The 20,626-nt window shown below is 33.7% G+C and overlaps 1 protein-coding gene across 13 annotated transcripts in view; it reads left to right on the top strand.

Annotated features, from left to right (window-relative positions):
• The window catches only part of LOC123006928 (homeotic protein antennapedia-like), a 122,418-nt gene that overhangs the window by 62,812 nt on the left and 38,980 nt on the right, over positions 1–20,626 (top strand). For 11 of the 13 annotated variants that reach the window (XR_006412841.1, XR_006412840.1, XR_006412843.1 and 8 more), the window contains one exon: positions 20,322–20,626. This exon is cut by the window's right edge and continues 571 nt beyond it. Coding sequence is in view for 9 of the 13 variants with exons in the window: in XM_044401859.1 (XP_044257794.1) it covers positions 20,462–20,626 (165 nt within the window). In the remaining 4 variants the exon portion in view is untranslated. Of the gene's footprint in view, positions 1–5,714; positions 6,093–6,116; positions 6,255–20,321 lie in introns of those variants that run through there. The other 2 variants (XM_044401861.1, XM_044401864.1) reach the window with 2 other exon arrangements.

Raw genomic sequence — 20,626 nt, forward strand, 5'->3', positions numbered from 1 at the left:
TTTTAGAAAAAGACAAAAATTTGGTTAAAAAGTCCAGAACTGTTAAACTATAGAATTTAAGATGTGCCGAGTGGTTTAAAATTAATCTAAATTTGTCCAAATAACTGCATAAGCAGTAAACAAATCGGGTGAACANATAACTGCATAAGCAGTAAACAAATCGGGTGAACAATTTATTTTAGGAGCTTTTTCTTTTATCAAAAATATGAAGGAAAAAGGTTTGGAAGCAGCTATATCATACCAAAATGGGGTGGTGAAGCCGGTAGTGGTGCTGTGGTTATATACGAAAGATTCATATCTTCAGCAGGTTAAAAACAATAGCAAAAACATCTTATTTACAATAATTTGCAATTTTTAGTATTACCTACTCTCTATATTCTATAACAAATTGTGCAAAATTTATTTTTCTAGTTTTTACATTAGCTTTACGTGCTTAGTCTTCAAATTAAATTTGGACTACCACTAATACTTAAATGACATTTACTTTTAAAGCAGACCCTACTTTTATGTGAACTAACTCCATCTTATTATTATTATTCAGTTTTTTGGAAGAAAAAAAACAAAGAAATTTTGATTTTTTTATCCTATAATAGTGCAGTAATATTTTTTAGAAAAAGGCAAAAATTTGGTTAAAAAGTCCAGAACTGTTAAACTATAGAATTTAAGATGTGCCAAGTGGCTTAAAATTAATCTAAATTTGGCCAAGTAACTGCATAAGCAGTAAACAAATCGGGTGAACAATTTATTTTAGGAGTTTTTTCTTTTATCAAAAATATGAAGGAAAAATTTGAAACCGGCAATTTTCAACATACCTATTCTATTTTGAATTATTTTTGATATGTAATAACCTGTTTGTATAAATAAACACATTTGATTCGTATCTACTTGTCTTGTAATAATAAATCAATAAATTAACGAGTACTAAATTTTATTGTATAGAAAAATGATGCCTCTAGTAACACCCATAATTTATAATCCTGTTGTAAATTATAGATAATAATTTATGTAGTGTTTAAATCGCTGTGCAATAATTTTAAAATACATATATTTTCACCTAACGCAACTAAATGGATAAATAATAGTTTTGACTATTGAAAAAGTAGATAAAATCAATAAGTACACCATAATGGCAAGACGATTTTTTGGTCTGTTTTCGCCCCTTCGTGATAATTTTATTTATTAAAGCGTAAAGTTTTCTGTAGTAGTAATTCCATCGGTTTTGCTGGTGTTGGCATAAGTTCAGTTGGGTTTTTTGGGTTGGAAAAGTTCGAGTCCGGGTCCGCATTATTCCGCTAACATGGGTTTTAATTGAAATCTCTGAGTGAAGCCACCCCCTCCTGACGTATTTCATAGGTGTCATCGGCAGCGGCCATTTATCAAGCCGGTAAAAATTGCTCAGTCTACAGGAAACGTAAATTCCGGAGTAAAAACAACGTCGATTGAAAAATTTTTACTCTTCGATCAAGAATTAATTATTCTCGGCTGTAAATTGTCACACATGAAGGGGTAGTTTCATTACGCATGTATGGCATTCTCGGGAAACATTTGCACGCGGTGGCGGTATTCAAATTGGAAGGCTTTGTGGTCGAGCGCTACTATTCGAAATATGCCCAATTCACCCCTGAAAATATGACCGGATTTAAATATCATTTGAATACAACGGTCACCTTCACGGGGGTTTTGGAGGTTTCACGGCCATTAGGAACACCTCACTCACTCGACATCTTAATTATAACCGCACACGGTTGATAAATCGGCGCAGACGAGGTCAAAGAAGATACTATTTCTTACACATGGCTTCGAACTATGCTAATCGATGCCTCATGTAACAAATTGCCTCAACAGCACTGATTCAACAGCTGTCGATTCACCATAAGAATAGCAACAATTAGCAAGGGATAAACTCTTCTCTAATTCGACATGATTTACTCCATTCTTCATCCCTCCGTTCCCACTGTCACTCAATTATGGCGCCATTTTTAGTCCTCCAATAACATTCCGAAACATCTGACAGGTGACAAACGATTTTTTGCCACTACCTCTGCTCAAAGATAAAGAGATTGGCTTCCTGTGGTTCCTCTCAGGACGAGGTTTTTAGGTAGAAAACGGGTCAATAGAACGATTTCATTTAATCAGAAAGTGATGTTTTTTATTTAAAATGAGCAAAAGAGAAAGGTGCTATAGGAATAGCATAGGTCCGAAAGTGTCTCCTTGCGGCAATTGATCGGATCAAATGTCGGGGTTGAGATTCATCTCCCCGAGCTCTCAATTATGAAAAAGGTCCATGTCGTGAACGAATGGGAGCTCATTTCTAACATAATAGATTCATTAGAATTCTTGATGGTCGTCCGTAACGTTACTGACACTAATATTAGTCATCCCCTGTTTTTTGGTGGGTTTCGCAGGCCGTCTCGCCCCCCGCTATGCGTAACGCACCAAAGTCCAGTCCGCCCCTTCGTCGGCCATACTAGGGCCCATGTTATTATTAATTGAGTCTTCCAAATTGTGCCAGATATTTTTGATTTATAACCGAGTACTTGATGGTCTCAGGTCTCAAAATTTATTGTTCCAGCGAGATAATAGACTTATTATTTATAATTAAAATGTGTAGGTCCAAATTAGATACGTATCTGCAACGGTTTTTTAGTATTATTTCGAATTTATATTCATAAGATTCGGTTTTTAATTTATTACTATTATTTCCTCTTCGCGATCGGCACGAACGACAACGTAAACATTAATTAATTTGATGGGTCGCTAATTTATGGGATTGGGAGGACGGACGATCGGAAGAAAGTAGGCGAGCGGGGACAAGTAATTAATATAACGGGATGTTGAACCAATAAATACAGAAAATTTAAAATGTTTCAAAATGAAATCACCAAGTTTTTCATCTGACGGCAACTGAGAAAGAAATTCCGTTTTAATAAACAACTTTGTAAACAAAGAGTAAAGACAATATTGTTCATAATTTTTTTCCAAAAAAAAAATCAGTACTTACTACATTCTGCAAAAGTAAAATATTTTACAGTTCAACCAAAAATGAAAAAAAAATTAAATTTGGTTCAAACAAGAATGGACAAAAATGAAATTAGTCAAAAAACTGACAAAAATTCTTAACACAAAATGTGATACAATACGTTACGCGTTAAAAAAGAAATTTAGCTAAAGTTTACAAAATTAAAAGAAATTAACAACAAATCTAATTGTTTGAAAAAGTCTGCATCATAATCCTAAATTAAAACAGTCTAGTTGTCTAGGTAACAAGAAATAGTGAAATGTCTAAACTAGTAATTGTCTCTACGAAAACGATTCACAAACAACCTTTGATAATTTTATTGAGTAAATTCACATTTTTTCAATGCTCATAAAAGATCGTAAATGGGCAGGTATAATAAAAAATAGCGTATAACACTCGTTAAAACACTTACGACGTTAAAAGCACTCCGCTGACGCGTCGTGATGCTCTTAAACCCGTCCTGCGTGTTTTAAAGGCTTGCTTGCTTGCTTCTCTTTTACTTACCTTTTCTTTACTTATACACATTTCACTATTACACTTATATTAGTACGTATTTTAAAGCTATTATCATTTATTTGAATTGTATTCGAGTTAAAATAAGAAAAAATTAATAATCAAAAACTTACCTTTTGTTTATGTTTTATTTAACTTACCTTTTGTTTAGTTATACATATTTAACTTATATACATATAAGTTTCGCGCTATCTCTCTCTCTTATTATACTTATTTAGACATGTGCACATGTTTTAAATTTCGCGCTCTTATGCGCCCGCCATCTTTTATTGCTTGTTAGAGTTAGTATTTGAATTTGAATTTGTGAAAAATTGCTGACTTGACCGGGGATCGAACCCCGGACCTACCTGCTGGAAAGCGGGACCTTATGCCGCTAAGCCACCACCGCCGACGACAGTGTCGATGCTGTAATCCAATATAATCATTCAAATACAAACTTTTACAAAATTTATTTTTTGCATATCTACAACGTTTTAAACACTTTTCTGATTCTTTTAGAGTTTTAGAAGGGCATTCTGATCACTTTTAAAGTTTTTAATATTTTCGGTTTTTGTCAAAATTTTGGTCAATTTTCGGTCTACCCCGCAAATATCTCCGGAACTATTGTCAATAATAATAATAATAAATTTGCAAAATAGGAGAGAGATTTATTTATTTCTTTATTTTGATTATACATTTCATGTTACCTTTTCCTTTACTTACCTTTTGTTTACCTTATACACTATTACACTTATAGTACCTACATATTTTAAAGGTATAATCATTTATTTGAATTATTAGTTTTAGTAGGTATTTAATAAGAGAAAATTTATAAGAAAAAAAACGCTATGCACCGCCGACGACAGTGTCGATGCTGTATTATCATATACCTACTATTAAATGGCCAGAGATTTATAAAATTGTAAAGAAATGCTGTTTCAAAAATTTGGCAATTTATGTTAAGCTTTTCGGACATTTTTAGAGAAACTTGAGCGTTTGGTTTTAACTAGGTACTTTAACTTTTTTTTACAGTTTAACTTTTTAAACTTAAATATCTAACAATTGATTAGTTGTATGTTTACCTATACCTGCATGGATCATTTAAACTTTAAAAGTGAGTTTTGAAAGTTCTACTGAAATTTTTTACACCAAACGGCAAAAAATCTTCATAATAATAAGTTAATAAGTAAAATGGTAGTATCTAAGTCAACTCTACATTCAGTGATAAAGTGCTTATTATTTTTTTTGTTAATTTTTCACGGGAGAGGTTGAGCTTCACTCACCTCCTTATCCCTTTAACTTTTTCCATAGGAATAATAATAAAAATTTTGCCGAAACATGTTCCGTTTTGAATAAACATTCACCCTTTATAGTAATAATTGATAGACATTCTGAAAATGTTTTTTGTGTTTATTGATAGTGAAAATGTTTATATTATTTAGTGTTTTAATGTAATGCACGCAATTCCAATCTTTATGGCATTAGTGATATTTTAAAATTAATATAGATATGTCTTGAAACTTTTTTACAATAATTTTAAAAATGGTTTCACTTTTTTAATAACAGTTATGGCCAATATCATATAGGCATCCTGAGTTCTATCATTTTATACCTAGTTTAAAAGATTCGGTATTTTAACACTACTTAAGAATAGTAGTTTTTTATTTTTTTATTATGTGAAGTTGAAACTGCGTTTCAGTGCGAAACATGATTCTATTTAAGTTTTTGTATGATTTTTTGGATTTTTTGCAATTTTTGGTTTTATTGTTTGATATGTATAGGTATAGGTATACACAATATTTTATTGGGATTGTGAGTCTTGAAAGCTCCAAAACTCCAGTCACCGGAAATATCAGTTCACCATCAGAAAATCGTCTACCAAAATGTAGAAGTTCCTCGCTGCCGGAAATACTTGGAATAGGTTCACAACCTTTCTAAAACCTCCTCACCTGGCACCGTCCGCGAGTATCTTGCATATCACTCGTTCATAAATAAATAAACTCCGTCCGTGCAGTTGGCAATTTGTCGTAATCGGCAGTCTTGTGTGGTCTCTTAGTGCAAGAATTATGATCGGGTGCCGAAATAGGGGTAGGAGGTTATGCTTTTAGACATGGTGAGCGAGAAGTTCGTATTGGAGTCGTGTGAATAGGAGAAGGATAGTGCAAGAGGTGTGCGTGCGCTCGGCATATAGTGATGTTTGAAACGCTGACAGCTTGCCAGTACTATTACAAGCTCGTCCACCAATCCCAGTGCAAACTGGCTGTGCCCCTCTCGATTTTGACAGATCCACGCGATTATGAATCACCAAGTTTGACAGTTGAGTGCGCGACGCGGTGCAGCATCGTCTTGGTGGAAACGCGCGCGATGTGTGGACGTCGTCGTCATCGTCGTGGAGGTGATGCAGCGACTTGTGTGGTCCTCGGTAATTGACATGTTAAGCTTCGCCATAACGCGATTTAAAACGGACCGGCTGCAAGCCTCGATGGGGACTCGAATAATGCCGAAACAGGTTTACAAATTTTCCGCGTGAAGTTATTATCATTTAATCGTGTCGTCGTCGTCTTCGGAGATTCCCAATCAGGTAGAGTCTTTTAATGACAATTCTTGTAAAACAAAATGTTGCTTAATGAGAACGTACGGTTAGTGCGGACACGCTCATAAATAATGACTGCCGTTATGTGCTGGTTAACGTTTTTTAAAGCAAGTGGACGAGGAACGTGTGCCTCGCAAGATGTAATCGACGGTTTGTGTTCAATTATTTACGCAAAATTACTAATTTGTTATATGGAAATTGACGAGAGTGTGGCTTTTGTCATGTGGAGTGATTGCTAAAGTGGCTTTAAAATTAAGCGGACATGTGGCAGCACTTGTGTGGGATAATTAGATTGAAAAAAGGGAAATATGTGAGGATTTTATAATGGGGCGAATTCTTTGAGGTTTTTTGACGCGTCAAGTACCAAGAAATGTTGACACATTTATGGCCCGTGAGGAGAATAGGCCTACACAATGTTGTATACTGAGCAAATTAGAATTTTTATAATAAAATAATCAACATAGAAGAATATTAATTTTTATTAAAAAAAATTGATTTAAAGTATTTGTTAGCTTATTGCTTGCATTTCTCAAGAAATACCTAGAGATTTTAAAACAATAATAAATATTTTAACTTTGTTGTTTAAAGCGAGTTTATTAAAAAAAATATTATATTTTTATTAATTTTCTATCTATAACAAATTTTCTTTGAAATGTGTTGAAATAAAAACTGCAAAGTTTACTAAAATTAAAATGTTTACAAATCTATCATCTATAATTGAAATGTTTTCATATGACAGCTAACATAAATTATTGTTTTAAAAAATTGTTCTTATTACTACTGTTCTTGGGTCATCTCTCTTGACTTTCGCGGTTTTAATGACAAAAATAACGTTTAGCCAAATTTATAATTAATTATTGTATTTTTACACTTAAAGAAACAAATTTAGCAAATTTTAAATATCTATACAAAAACATTAATTGTTGATTCCTTCTTCTTCTTGGATCTTCTTGGTATGGAAACGATGAACAAAAACACGATTAGCCCGTCACACCAAACTTTTATTTTAATAGCACAACGCGTTTCGACCACAAAGTGGTCATCCTCAGGTGAGAATAAAACAATAAAACAACGAAACGCGTTGTGCTAAAACTTTATTATCACCTGAGGATGACCACTTTGTGGTCGAAACGCGTTGTGCTATTAAAATAAAAGTTTGGTGTGACGGGCTAATCGTGTTTTTGTTCATTAATTGTTGAGATTTTTTAAATTGTATTGCAAAACAGTATAAAAATCAAACAAATTTCAAAATTATTTTTATAATGAAATGGAAATTAGTAAAATATCTGTTTTTTGCGCTGAATTATTCTATAGCTTTTATTTTACTTCATATGGTTTTACATTTATTTGATATTGTTTTATTTAGTATTACCATGCATTTTAATTTCAGCTTATGCTCGCATTTTATTCTATGTTTCAGACTTTTCGAACTAGACAATAATACAGGGTGTTTCACACAACTTTACGAGGCTTGCGCCTAATGTACGCACCCAGATATACAAAAGTCACAAAACACTGGGTACAAAAAATACGCTTCTAACTATTTAATTTTTGGAAACTCATGACAGTAGTTGTCAAACTAATCACTGTTTCATTAATAGTCATAAACTGCAGTTTTTCAGAAACAATTATCATTTGTTCTATCAAGAGACGGCATGAATATGATTCTCGTTTATCTATCTTAATCACTAACTAACCAAAAACGTTGTAAGGTTTTAAAGGGTGAACAAACTAGAGAAGATTATTCAATTTTTCAAAATTTGTAATCGAGTTCGTATCGGAATATGTATTATTAATTGCATCTTACAGGCGCAGGCCTCGTAAAATTACGTGAAACACCCTGTATTTATGTTGAAAATATTTTGAGAGATTTTATTTCCTACTGTTTTTTAATGCAGGAACAACTAGTATCTATTTGAAAGTTTTCTTATACATACAATATTGGCTTTTATTATCGAAATTTGCTAAATTGTAGTTTAATTGCACATTGTCTACGCCCAATTTTTGTAATTATTATGGTATTTAAAAAATATATATGTTTTTGCTAAATAGGAAAACTATCAGACAAGACTTCAAATCAGATTTTGTGAACCTGTATTCTCGTCCCATCAATCATTACAACCGGTTCCTGACGCAAATGGAATATCACCAATCAATTGTCGTCAATTCTGCAAAAATAATTTAAACATCCCCAAAACCAATTGATTATTGCACCAATTTAATATTACAATACTAAATAATCGCATGCATTTATCGCAACGTAAAACAGTGAATTCACATTCAATTCTCAAAGGACGTACACAATCAATTTGTGAAGGTTTGTACTAGCAATAACAAAAACATACGCACGCAAACGTACATTGTATGCAATTATTAGACAGATGGTTTTTCTCATTGGACCTTAAACAACCTGGGCATAGAGGCGATTTTTTCAACTAAAGACCCTGCTAATCAAGAGATCTCTAGGCAACTGCTAGGTAATAATTTATAGTTCAGGAACGAAATTAGTAAGATGGAGATAGACTCATAACGTTTTTGTAACTCTATTAAGGCCGTGGGTCGGATTTTCGGTCAGTTTTGAGCGACTTGTTCGCTAATAAAGAAATTGATGATGATGTCATGTTTTATGAGGCTTGTTGCGGCCCATTTCTTGCAACAGCATGTGTGAAATTAATTCAAGAAAAGTTGCGTACATGCGGGATAATAAATTTTAAATACTAATGAACCAACGTGGGGTCCATTTTTCCGATCATTAATTGCGGAATTTGATTTTTTCGGATGTAAAGTAATTGAATCAGGGAGTATCTAAATATTCGAATCCCCGTTAACAGGGTATGATTTATGATGCCAAAGGGAATCGAACCTGATTAGACATAACGCAAGCTTCTCGGTATAATGAGACATGCATATGTATGTTGAAGATCAAGTGCTAAGAAGGGCCTCCTGTCAGTCTGCTCTAATTGCCCTCTGATTTATACCCTATGTTAACTTACACAATATTCAAATTTAAATAATTATTATTCAAATTGAAACCCCTCGAAGAACACCAAACAAAAAATATCGATTAATAACCGAACAAATTTGTATCCAGATAATTTCAAATTTTTTTCCAACTACAACAATGTTTGGAATATAAAATATGAACCACACACATATTCTATCTTTCATGACTCAAGACATTGTCCCGTAGCTCTGATATACGTACCAAGATAAAAGAAATTGACCATTACGTTCAAAACCAGTTTACAAAACCACAAAGAAATGACATAACCCAGATTCGTAGCTGATAAGCGTATTTTTGAAGGTAAAAATTTAAATAAAGCTACAATTCTGACAATAAACTGAATTTTTGTGACAATGATAACTTTTCCTTTGTCGTCAAGCAGTTTTTGGGGAACCACGCAATTATCACAGTACAATCTGATTAATTTTAATGCAGGAAGTACTCAAATTTAATTAAGGAAAAAACAGAATCTAGCCAATTAAAAGAACGCACGACATGGCGGTTTTGAGCTGATTTGAATAAGTGGACGCTATATTTTAATGTTTGGTGACATTTCAGCTTGTCGGTCAATTAAGAAATTAACATTTGAAAAATATCGAAACATACCTACATAGATTTGTAAGTTTACATAATTTTTGCTAATTTAGGACTACACACGACGATTTGTAAATTGTGAAAGAGTAAAATTTCTGACACGACTAGAATTTTAACAAGTGGTTTGCTGTTGTGCGAGCAGTCGAGCAACAATTTATATGGATCATCAAAAAAAATTAAGATAAATATTAAAATGATAAATTCAGAAACTGAATGAAAAAGATGGAAAAAATTGTTTAAAATAAAAGTTAGCAATTTTGCAATGTTGAAAAAATATGATAAACTTCGAATAATATCTACTTAATTATATAATAATATACAAATATTTGGTTTTTTGTTTAAAATCTTTAAGTTGTTAAATTCAAATAACAATGTAATGTTTTATTAATGATGAGCTTTTCTAAATAACAAAAATTTTTGGTTTAATTTCTTGAAATCCTTCTTTATTTTATAACAGTTTAAAATTCTTTTTAGAACATCGTTTCTTTGTTTCTCTGTGTTTTAAAATATATGCTATTTGCTACTGACCTTTTTTTTTGTTGCTTACTGGCGGTGACAACATAGATAATTACCTGTCGTTAGACAAAAATAAATCGAAATTTGTTTCGGTTTTATTTTTATTTTGAACATTTACACATGGTAATTTTACTATTATTAAACTATTATTAAGTAGTATCGTAGAATTAGTTTTTCGGCTCCAGTTTAACCATGAACAACATTATAAATTTTTTTATCCTTACTTTTCTAGTTTAGGACGCCCGTGATTGAAAATTTCGATATTTTATCTTTGAATTTATTTAGGTGTATAAATGTTATTAAACAAATTTTGTTAATTTATCTACGCTGCAATATTGGAAAAAATCTATTGAAAACGTACCTCTTTTAGCCCAGCACAATTTTTTAAGACTATTTGTAATGTTATTACACGAACAAATTTTTGTATTCTCTGACAAATAAAATATTTTTAGTGCATGAATATATTTTTTGTTTTCTATAGGCACTAATGATTATAAAAATTAAAATTAAATAATTTAGAAAAAAATATCATGAGATCAAATGCAATGCAATTTTTTTAAACGTCTAACATCACTTTGTATAAAACCAATAATTTGCAAGAAGTGATTTTTTACAGCCATGGAGATTTTTTTCTAATAAAAATCCACTAATGATTATATAAAAACTTCAAAAAAATAATTTAGAAAAAAAACATCATAGGATCAATTGCAATGCAATTTTTTTATTCTTCGACACTGTCAAAATTTACGCTTTTTCTCCCGTGTAAGAAAGTTTTAACAACTGTTTGGTATTTCTCAATACGAAACATGAGATTATTTTTAACAGATTTAAAGCAACTTGAAACCTTGTTGAGTCTTATTGGAAGAATAAAATGGTGTATTCAACTCGTTTGAGTGTAAAGCGGACACTTAATTCCACCTCGTGGATGATAAACAACGAGTGTAACGAAAATCAACTCGGTGAAATAATGCGTCCGATTTACACTCAAACTCGTAGCCTAACATCACTTTGTACAAAACCGTTTGCAAGAAGTATTTTTTACAGCTATTGATATAGTGATCTTTTTTCTAATAAAAATCTGACAAGATGTCCTATTAATATTTTGCTAATAGTTAATTAAACAAAGGTGAATTTTTAAGAGATTCATTTGCACATTGTTATTATACTTTATTTACATTTTATGTTCATTTTAATGTGATGATTAAATTACTTTTATTACCTTACAAAAACTTGTCGACAGCTATGTATAGTTTACACATAATTTGGTATTAAAATACAATCTACAAAGATATGTTAAATGAAAAAATCAGTGACACGAGGCCGAAGTAAAAATATATTTTTTTTATTTCTCTATTATTATCGCAATTTGCAAATAAGTGGCCCTATTTTTAAGCTGGAAAATTTTCCCGTTTCTTGTAAATCGTCGCAATTTATCTAATTATTAGCCTGCGGCGATTTTTTCCTCTTTGCCAGTGTCATTAAGCCAATTTGCCCTGTAAGTTTTCACGGCAAAACGGGCATAAATTCCGCTTCTATTTATAACCGGAATAATTTAACATAGTTAATGAATTGCGGCGTAAACGTTAAACAATCTGGCCGCGTAGAAAATCTATTCCATGCCGTAGTCCCTGCCGCGTTAAATTCCCTGCTTTCACCCCCCGTTTTCTTCGTGTAAAGCTCAGGACGAGCCCACCTGATCTCGGCCTAACGGCAGCTTAACATGCAAGCCCCGTCATCGCACCGAACACATGCCCTACTACTAATCTTATTATCTTAATTTTACCTTTGTAAACTGATTAGTTTCATTTGTAAGACACTTGCGACTTGCCGACGGAAAAATTCACCCACATATGGGTGACGGACTGAAATATATAGCAACAGCTTCGCCCACATATGGGTTAGAAAACGCGAATTTATGCCGGAAAATAATCAAATATTAATTGGTAAAATTATGAGGGTATGCGGTTACAAAAGTGGACACATATAGGTGACTTGGCTGCTGATACCTAAATAACAGCTGCAGCTAACAAGCCAGGATGTTTTTCCTGCAGCTCGAAAAGTAGGGGAGGCGACATTTGTTTAGTCGGTGAAAAAGTGAAAGTAATTTAGGATATGTTTAGAAAGAAGGAAATTACTTAAATATATTATAAATTATCGGACCGAGAATGTGTTAACATTCATTTTATTGTTGCATTAATAAAACTAATGCTTTTCCTTCGTCTTGAGCGATAATTGTTATTTAATGGATTAATCAATGTCTCGGTTGCTGAATGTGATTAATTCGATTTTTTTTTTGTTATCAACACTCACTAACAAATCATTGTTAGTGTTTAACTCAATCATTCTGACCTAAGAGTTATCACTTATCAATTTTTCCATTGAGGATAATTTAAAACGTGCTACAATATTAAGTAAACTTGGCCGTAATGAAATCCACCTTCCATTTATAAATCTTGTAATTAATTATGAATACATACTTCTTATGGGTATTAAATTACCTGTTTATATTTTTACAAATTGATGTATTTATTTCTTTCTACACGGTAATTGCATATTATTCATGCTGGAGTAAGCGGCATGAATTATTAAAATTACGGCATAATTCTATTCTTTGTGAAGCATGAGGAAATGTTCAAGTTTAAGAAACCATTTCTTCGGAAAATTTTTCTGACTTGAACTGTGCCACCAACACTAGTGTTGTCGAAAAAATCATAATTAATTCATAAAGTGGGTCATTTATTAAAGGCTGTAGAAAGCCGAAAAATCCGACATCTCTTCTTCTATTTTGTATATTTAATTACGAATGTTGCAAGCTTGCCAACTTCTCTCAATTATTATGTAGTCTATTCCAAGGGCAATGCTCGAATTTTTTTCATCGGAAAAAGTCGCGGTTATACGCTAATTCCGACAATTAATTGCAAATTGTTATTGCTGACATGATTTATGCTCGCACATTTGCAATTTGTGGTTAAAACAGGTACTTAGATATTTTCAATTAATAAATGCTCGATTTATGACCGATAAAATGTCAAATTGGGTTTAAATTTTTTCGACCGTGGGCTAAAATTGAGTTATTATTCCACCATTAGGTGCCCCCATTCTGTTCGTTCTACTCTCACTGTGATAGGTCGCTCCGGCCACGTCATTTGTCTCTGACACATCACTCATCCATCTTCTTGACGTTGCTGTTCGCATATCGTTTGTCTATTCTCGAGATTAAGACATTTTTGTATTCCTCTTATGTGTTCACAGTGGTGACCTGTCTTGCTTCATTTGAAGACTTGTAATTAATTTCTTAAAGGAGTCGAGGTTAATTAATGTGAGAATGGGACGAACTGACCGACAATAGCACCATGAGAAAATAACTTAATTCCTACCAAATGTATTTTAGAAAGAAACTATTGATTTATTGTCTGCTGAAAGTCTTCATTGTCATTCTGATCTGTCCCGATGATTTATTCTTCAATTTGTTTTCCAACAAAGTTTTTCTATAGAAAGGTTGCAAATAAAATAATTTATATGAAATAACAATTAAGTAGGTTAGTTAAAATGTCAGGTTTGTATTGTAATTACGTCAGTTAATTTATTGGCTGCATAAGAATTAAGATTTTTTTTGAAAAAATTTCGTTTGGTCTGTCTCATAAATTCACAAATGTTGACGCTAATTTTGGACCACCTGTAACGCAAGAGATTGTTTATCATTTTTCAGATCTTTTCCTCATGTAAATAATTTATATGATATTTCCTACAAATGCTGGAAATAACATGTGGTTCGTGCCTTATCAAAAAACTCAATCTACATTTTTTTAAGATTAAAAAAATACATTTTACATAAAAGCAAAAATTTTTGGGTTCAGCTGCCGTTTATATTTTAAGGTCATAAAAGTCAAAAAGGCGTTAGATGACTATAAAAAAAACTAGAAAAAGTAATAAATCATCTTCTAACGCGTATAACATAGCATAAAATAAACCAGCAAACAATAGCTCCTCTTCATATACCATTTCTGCTAATGTTGCTGTACAAAACTACAGCAAACATAAAAGCGCCATATAACACAGAAATGTCGCGCTAGCGAAAACTGAAATTGATAAATTGAACACTGTGGTGGCTGCGGACGCGATGAAAATCACTCGAAAACGCCTCTGGCTACCAGAAAATTGCCACACTTTACACAAGAGAAACAAATCGAATTTTATCACAAATAATATACTGAAAAAAATGAATTTCTAGTTGACTACAACCATAAAATCATTTCACATTTTACGGGAAACTATAAATATGTCAATGCAAATTTATCTCAAGGGGAGGGGTTTTGTGTCAATTTTTATAAACTGGTGTAAATCATAAACTGATTCGGATGAAAGCTCGAATTTATTATTAGCTGCGAATAATCGATAGACCAGTTTTTGCCACAGGGTGAGCCAACGAAAAATGGCTTCGCTAGCTTTGTCTATACACGTAGACTCGGCTAAGTTGGCCGAATTTTAAATATTTTGTTCGCCATGATGAGCTTCATTGTCTCCCACTCCCACTGGGCATAAATTATCTTCGTTTTCGCGAATCGGTGTCGAAATTCGGTTTGGCGCATGAATGAAACTTGAAGGTATGTGAAGGTGTGAGGGTGTCGCATGTGAGTTATGGCCGTGCTTTATCGAGTTGGTGCTACGCCCTCCCGCTGCTGATTCCGCAACACTCCACTCATGTGTGCTCTGGGTGATAATCAGCAGGATGGGACCGGTGCGATGCGCTGCTTCCCGTGTTGATCACTCACACACACATATCTCCTTTAAAAAATATTTACTATTCCGTTCTGTTCGAAATCAGCTCTTGTCTCATGCTCATAAATCGGTTCGGAGCTTCGCAAACACCGGAGAGCTGCTGGGAATACGCGGGAATGCTCCCAGGATCGGGATAACTGACCATTAGTTGCCTAACTATGGAAAGTTTTTGCCAGTTTTCAACCCGAAAAGGGATGCGGGAGAGATGATGGCGAATTAAGAGACGAGCGGGATTACAACACTAAATAGACATTTCGAAAAAGCGTAAATGTTTCTCAAACATTTTCGTTTGCACCCAGATGGATAAAAAAAATTACGTGGGGTTTTTGCTACTTTTTTTCTTAAAAATACAAAAAGGTGCTAAAAAATATACTTACTGCATGATGCGACAAAATTGGAACTTTAAATTAAATTAAGATCTCTATTTAAACTCATCACCATATTTTTCTAATTGTAATTGTTTACCTACTGATAAATAAAGCTATTTTGTAACTACAAGAATATGATTTATTAATTATTATATCACGTGTAACAATATGTAAATAGGTATATTAATTTCAAACGACATACAGAACCCACCAAATGCAATAATTTTTAGGTTTTCGTTTTTCAAAAACGAAATAGCTATTAAGTTAAAATTATAAAACATTTTCAATATGTTTATAATTAAATTTACGTGCAAAAATATGCGCTTGAGATTTTATTTTAACAAAATCACAAAAAATACTACCTAGTTATTTATTGTTAAATGTTTACTGCTTGGCTTGCATGTTTCATGCAACACGACAAATAATAATAAGAACGTACCAATTAATGTATTATAAACTTGAAATAACTTACCTTTTATTACTTACTTTTGATCAATCTGTGATCTCAAAGACCCTGCATTAGACTTAAACAACAATTTCTCGAAAAAAAATTTCAAAAACTTTTCAAGAGTTCACTATACGCTAGCACAATGTCCACGTAAGTAAATCTCTATTTGTAAACACCGCTATTCTACCATAAAATTTTAAATAATACCAACCAATATGAATATGATGGGTATTAAAACTGCAGATATTTTGAACTGACAACGCGTTTATTTCTACCCTGGTCGAAATTTACGAAAAACATTTCGCAAAAAATGCTTGCTCGAAACAATTACAAAAATAATTTGATAAATGATAGGCGCAACTTTTGGAAGGTCACGACAAGCAGGTCAGGTCAGATCAGGCTATCGACATTTACACAACATCCCTTAAAAGAAAACGTGTCAAATCATAAAAATTGAATAATAATTTCTTCTAATAACGAACAGCATTTCCTACAAAGCTATTCACAATAAAAAAATATTTAATTTATTTCCCATTTTTAACAGTATATTTATTTATTTATTTTACACGTAATAGAGACACTGTACTTCTTTGGAATTATTTTGTTTTAACGAGCAGTTAAAACTGTTAAAAGAAAATCAGTTGAAAAATCTAAATAAATCATTTCTTCTCAAAATCTTTGGAGAACAGTACATATGTACAAATGTCTTGTAACATAAAAAACAAACTTTAATCATTATTCATAAAACAGACCGACGGTTTCCTTTATGAATAACAAATTCTGGTTGGGGGAGGTCGAGAGGAATGAAAGATATCTTTAATTTGCCGACGCTTTGGCTTAATTTATACCTGCCAGACCCATATTTGAAGTCTTCTTCCTAACAAAATTACACAAAAATAACACAAAATAAGCAACAATTTGAAACTAGAAAAGAAAATAATTGGAACGAAATTGTTAGGTGGCACACAACTCGACCCGGGTTTTTTGCTCTATTTTTCTGTAATTTAATTCAAGTTTTACAATTTGATATAATTACGTGTCATTATTGGTAATTAATCAATCGCGTATAGATTGTAATCATAATTAATTGTCCCACTGTCACACACTGCACTGGCGTTAGAAATCTGCACTCGTCACTTATTCAGTGGCCATCATTTTCCCCTTAATAGCAGCCATGTTGATGGATGGCAGCCATGATTGTTTTGAATTTTTCCCGTTCCCCTCCGGGGTGACTCCACCCTTCACTCAATCACTCCGGGTGTCCTACCACCCTCCGCCTCTCCCTGCAAGATCAACGATGCAAAATGCCTTTTACTGCCATCTATACGTTATTTGTGAGATTTCTTGACCCCCAGCCTGTTGAGTCTCCTAACCGCACTAAATAGTTTATCACCTTGCACCTAGAGGGTTCTACCGGCAATTTTTAAACACAACCGCCACATTTTTTATCCGAAAAGTTATCAAAGAGATTAATCACTTGGCTAGACATACAAAGATGTTTTGTAATAGAGGCAAATTGTAAATTTAGAAAATATTTTTATTCGGGCCATTTTTCTTAGCTTTAGTATTGTTTTTGTGGCATTGAGCCAAATCATCTAAAGGTATTCTACTAAATTTATCGCCGATTTGATATACTCCCCGTCATTATTAATTGGGAGGGAAATTTGTGTTTTTCTTTTATTATTTTAGTTAATGCAATACTTTGGAGTGCTTGGTGTGGTTTGAGACAAGTTTCAGTTGAGTTAATACAAGTTAATATCTACATTAAGTCTGAAACAGTGCATTTGAATAATCTGACGTGAGCGGACACCCCATTGCACCTATCTGACTAGTTGATAGTGTCCTGTGATTTAGTGCTATGCATATCAAGGGACTATTGAAAAGGCAATTGAAATGGAGCAGCGTAATCGCACATGATGAAAACAATTCATCAATGCTCGAGCTCGTGAATCGATAGAATTCGTGTTGTAACTCGATGAAAATGCAAACGGTCGACAAAGGACAAAGCAAAGCCCTCACCGATACTCTGCACTAGGAATTTTAATCGAGCTAAAACAATCTGTGCCCAACTCTGAACGGAACCCAGATAAATCCCCGTTTCACTGTATTTCCGGTTACTCGATTACAATACAGATTAGACTCAAACTTGAAAAGTCACTCGAGTGTCCCCCAAGGCTCTAACTTTGTACCTGTCCTGTTTCAAATCAAGTTTAGTTAAATTAAAATTTCCTACTTATCGCGTTAACTGTATTACCGGCATCAATCGTGACAAAAAACTTCAGCTGTTAACCGAGAGAGGCGCACTATTCGAGTCGATCCGGTTCTTATATTTATTTCATGGTTGTTACGTACAATTATGGATCAGAGGTAAAGGGTCGGAAGGGAAAACAGTGTGAGAGGGTTGTGAATATTAATTGGCCCAAAGCGTAGACACCCTCACCGCTAAAACCGAGACATTTACACCTCATGCATTAACGTCTCACCCCCACATAACCATTCCATCCAAAAACACCCTAGAGTGTCAAGTTCTTTGATTAAATTAAAAGTTGGTTCCACCAGAGCTGCCACTACCATTTACATGCAAATCTCATTTTATCCAATTAGTTTTTTGTTAAATACTCACCTACTTTGGCCAGGACAGAGCTACAACTGGGGGTGAAAGTCAAACAAGCAAAACTTTCTATTTTGGGTGGAAATATTGGAAAAAATTGCATAGGGACATCGCTTTTGTGTTGGAAATTACGGTCTCGGGGATGGTAATAGGTTCGGAATAAAACAACGAACATCGTGGTTGAAATCTCATTTGCACATCCACTTACCAAGCATTTTCTCTCTCAGAACCAACTCATAAATCTGTGACATTAAAAAACAAAGGCAGGGAGTACATCAAAACATGTCTGTGGTAAAAAATGTTGCTTTCGCAAAAAGCAAAGCTTCATGGCGGCGTCACGTTGGCTGGCTGCGGTTAACGAATTGCATGTGTGCGGAACCTTTCAACTTGACAAATCGTATGTCGGAGACGAGACCTTCATTCTGTGGGTGGAGGCAATTAGTTTTCCTATTAAACCCTCCGTCTTTCCATAAACATGGATGGCCAAATTCCAAATCCAAGAATAAACAACTATCGCAATTTACAATCTACACAAACGAAACTGACGAGACATAATTGAGGCGATGACACAACCTGGGATATTTTTCAAAAGAATTTATGTTTGAAATAAGAACAACATTTTTAATTGATCCAAAATTCAGAAAAGCTTTTGTGACCATGTTATTAGGTACCTGTTTGAAATAATTTTGGTGAAACTCTACACTCTTATCATATTTGTTGTAAAACTGTAATAAAATTGACTGTCAAAAAAATAAATTCTTATTTGTGTTTTTTTATTAATTCTCCATAGTGTAGGTGATGATGCACTTTACAAATCAAAAATAAAATTCTTAATATGTAATGAATTCCAAACACAATAATTTGTTAGTATCTACAGTAGGTATATTGATAGATAAAAAAAATAATAAAAACTTTTGTATACATATTTATTTATATATTTACGTGACACACAAAATACGTGGTTTGAACCATGTAGTAGAAAGTTTATTCAATTTTGTGGCAATTTATTCCGGCATTGAAGAATTAGTGACCCTTGATTTGAATATCAGTTTGATGGAATTGTTAATGAGGTTTATCTCAATTACGCATAATCGTTACATCAACACGCGCCGAATAATTAATCTAGAAAATAGTTTTAATTATAGAAAAACCAATTTTTGAGAGCATTGAGTTAAACCTCGTAGTGTAGGTAATAGGATAAATACTAACCGCACGCTAAATTTATCCGCAGCCAATTATTCAATATAATTACCACACTTTGTTGCTATTAATCCAATTAACTATTAATAAAGCAAATCGGTGAAGCTTGAATTTGAGTAGAATGCGGTCGAATAATTTACCTCCGGTCGTTAGCGAGTCTTGTTTTTAGAAACGACAATTTTTTCGGTTGTTTTCTCATCCGTTACGTTTTGTTACTTCTTGGAATAAATATCTAGATCTTGTTTGGAACGACTTGGCCTTTGACACGACCGCATTAAAACAAGACTCACCCGAAAACATCTACACACCTAGTGTAGTAGGGCTGTATATGTCACGTACTTGAGGTTTCTTTTACAACCACTGGTGCACTTAACGACTTGATGAATTGTTTAGCAGGAGGAAAGTCGAGAAAGCTGGAAACGACCAAATATGGCAGGAAAAATGCCGGTTCAAGGGTTAAAAGCCGAGTTAAGGAATTCCCGCTTGTTGACTTTGTTATTGTCTTTACATTTTCGAAAATTCTTGAGTTAGTTAACTAGTTGCAAGTGTCGCATTCCGCGGCCACGTGTTTACATGAAGCGTGGAACCCAAATGATGGTTTCAGTTTCCATATGTCAGTCATTTCAGTTCCTTAGTGAAAATATTTAGTTTGCCATTTGAACTTGAGTGCAAATCATTGACTCTCGTCTTGTTGCAGGGCCCTATGCCGATGAGGAACGTCGCCGCCACGTCCCCCAGGTCCCTCTCGTGAACTCCTAGTGTACAGTGACCGTGGCGATGACAAAATGTCTTTCTAGTGCATAGTGCTCACTGAAAACTGTGTTTCTGTGAAGAATTATGAGTTCATACTTCGCCAATTCCTATATGCCGGACATGCGAAATGGGGGTGTAGTTTCCGCGGAGCATCCGCACCAGCACCAGCACTACGGCGCCGCCGTCCAGGTGCCTCAAGGGGGCGGCGCCGTGCAGCCCGACCCGGGGTCATGCGACCCCTCCGTAGGG

The sequence above is a fragment of the Tribolium madens genome, unplaced genomic scaffold (assembly GCF_015345945.1).
Source record: "Tribolium madens isolate multiple individuals breed KSU strain unplaced genomic scaffold, Tmad_KSU_1.1 Scaffold_3;HRSCAF=73;Tcas5.2_LG2, whole genome shotgun sequence".
In the NCBI taxonomy this organism is placed as follows: Eukaryota; Metazoa; Arthropoda; class Insecta; order Coleoptera; family Tenebrionidae; genus Tribolium; species Tribolium madens.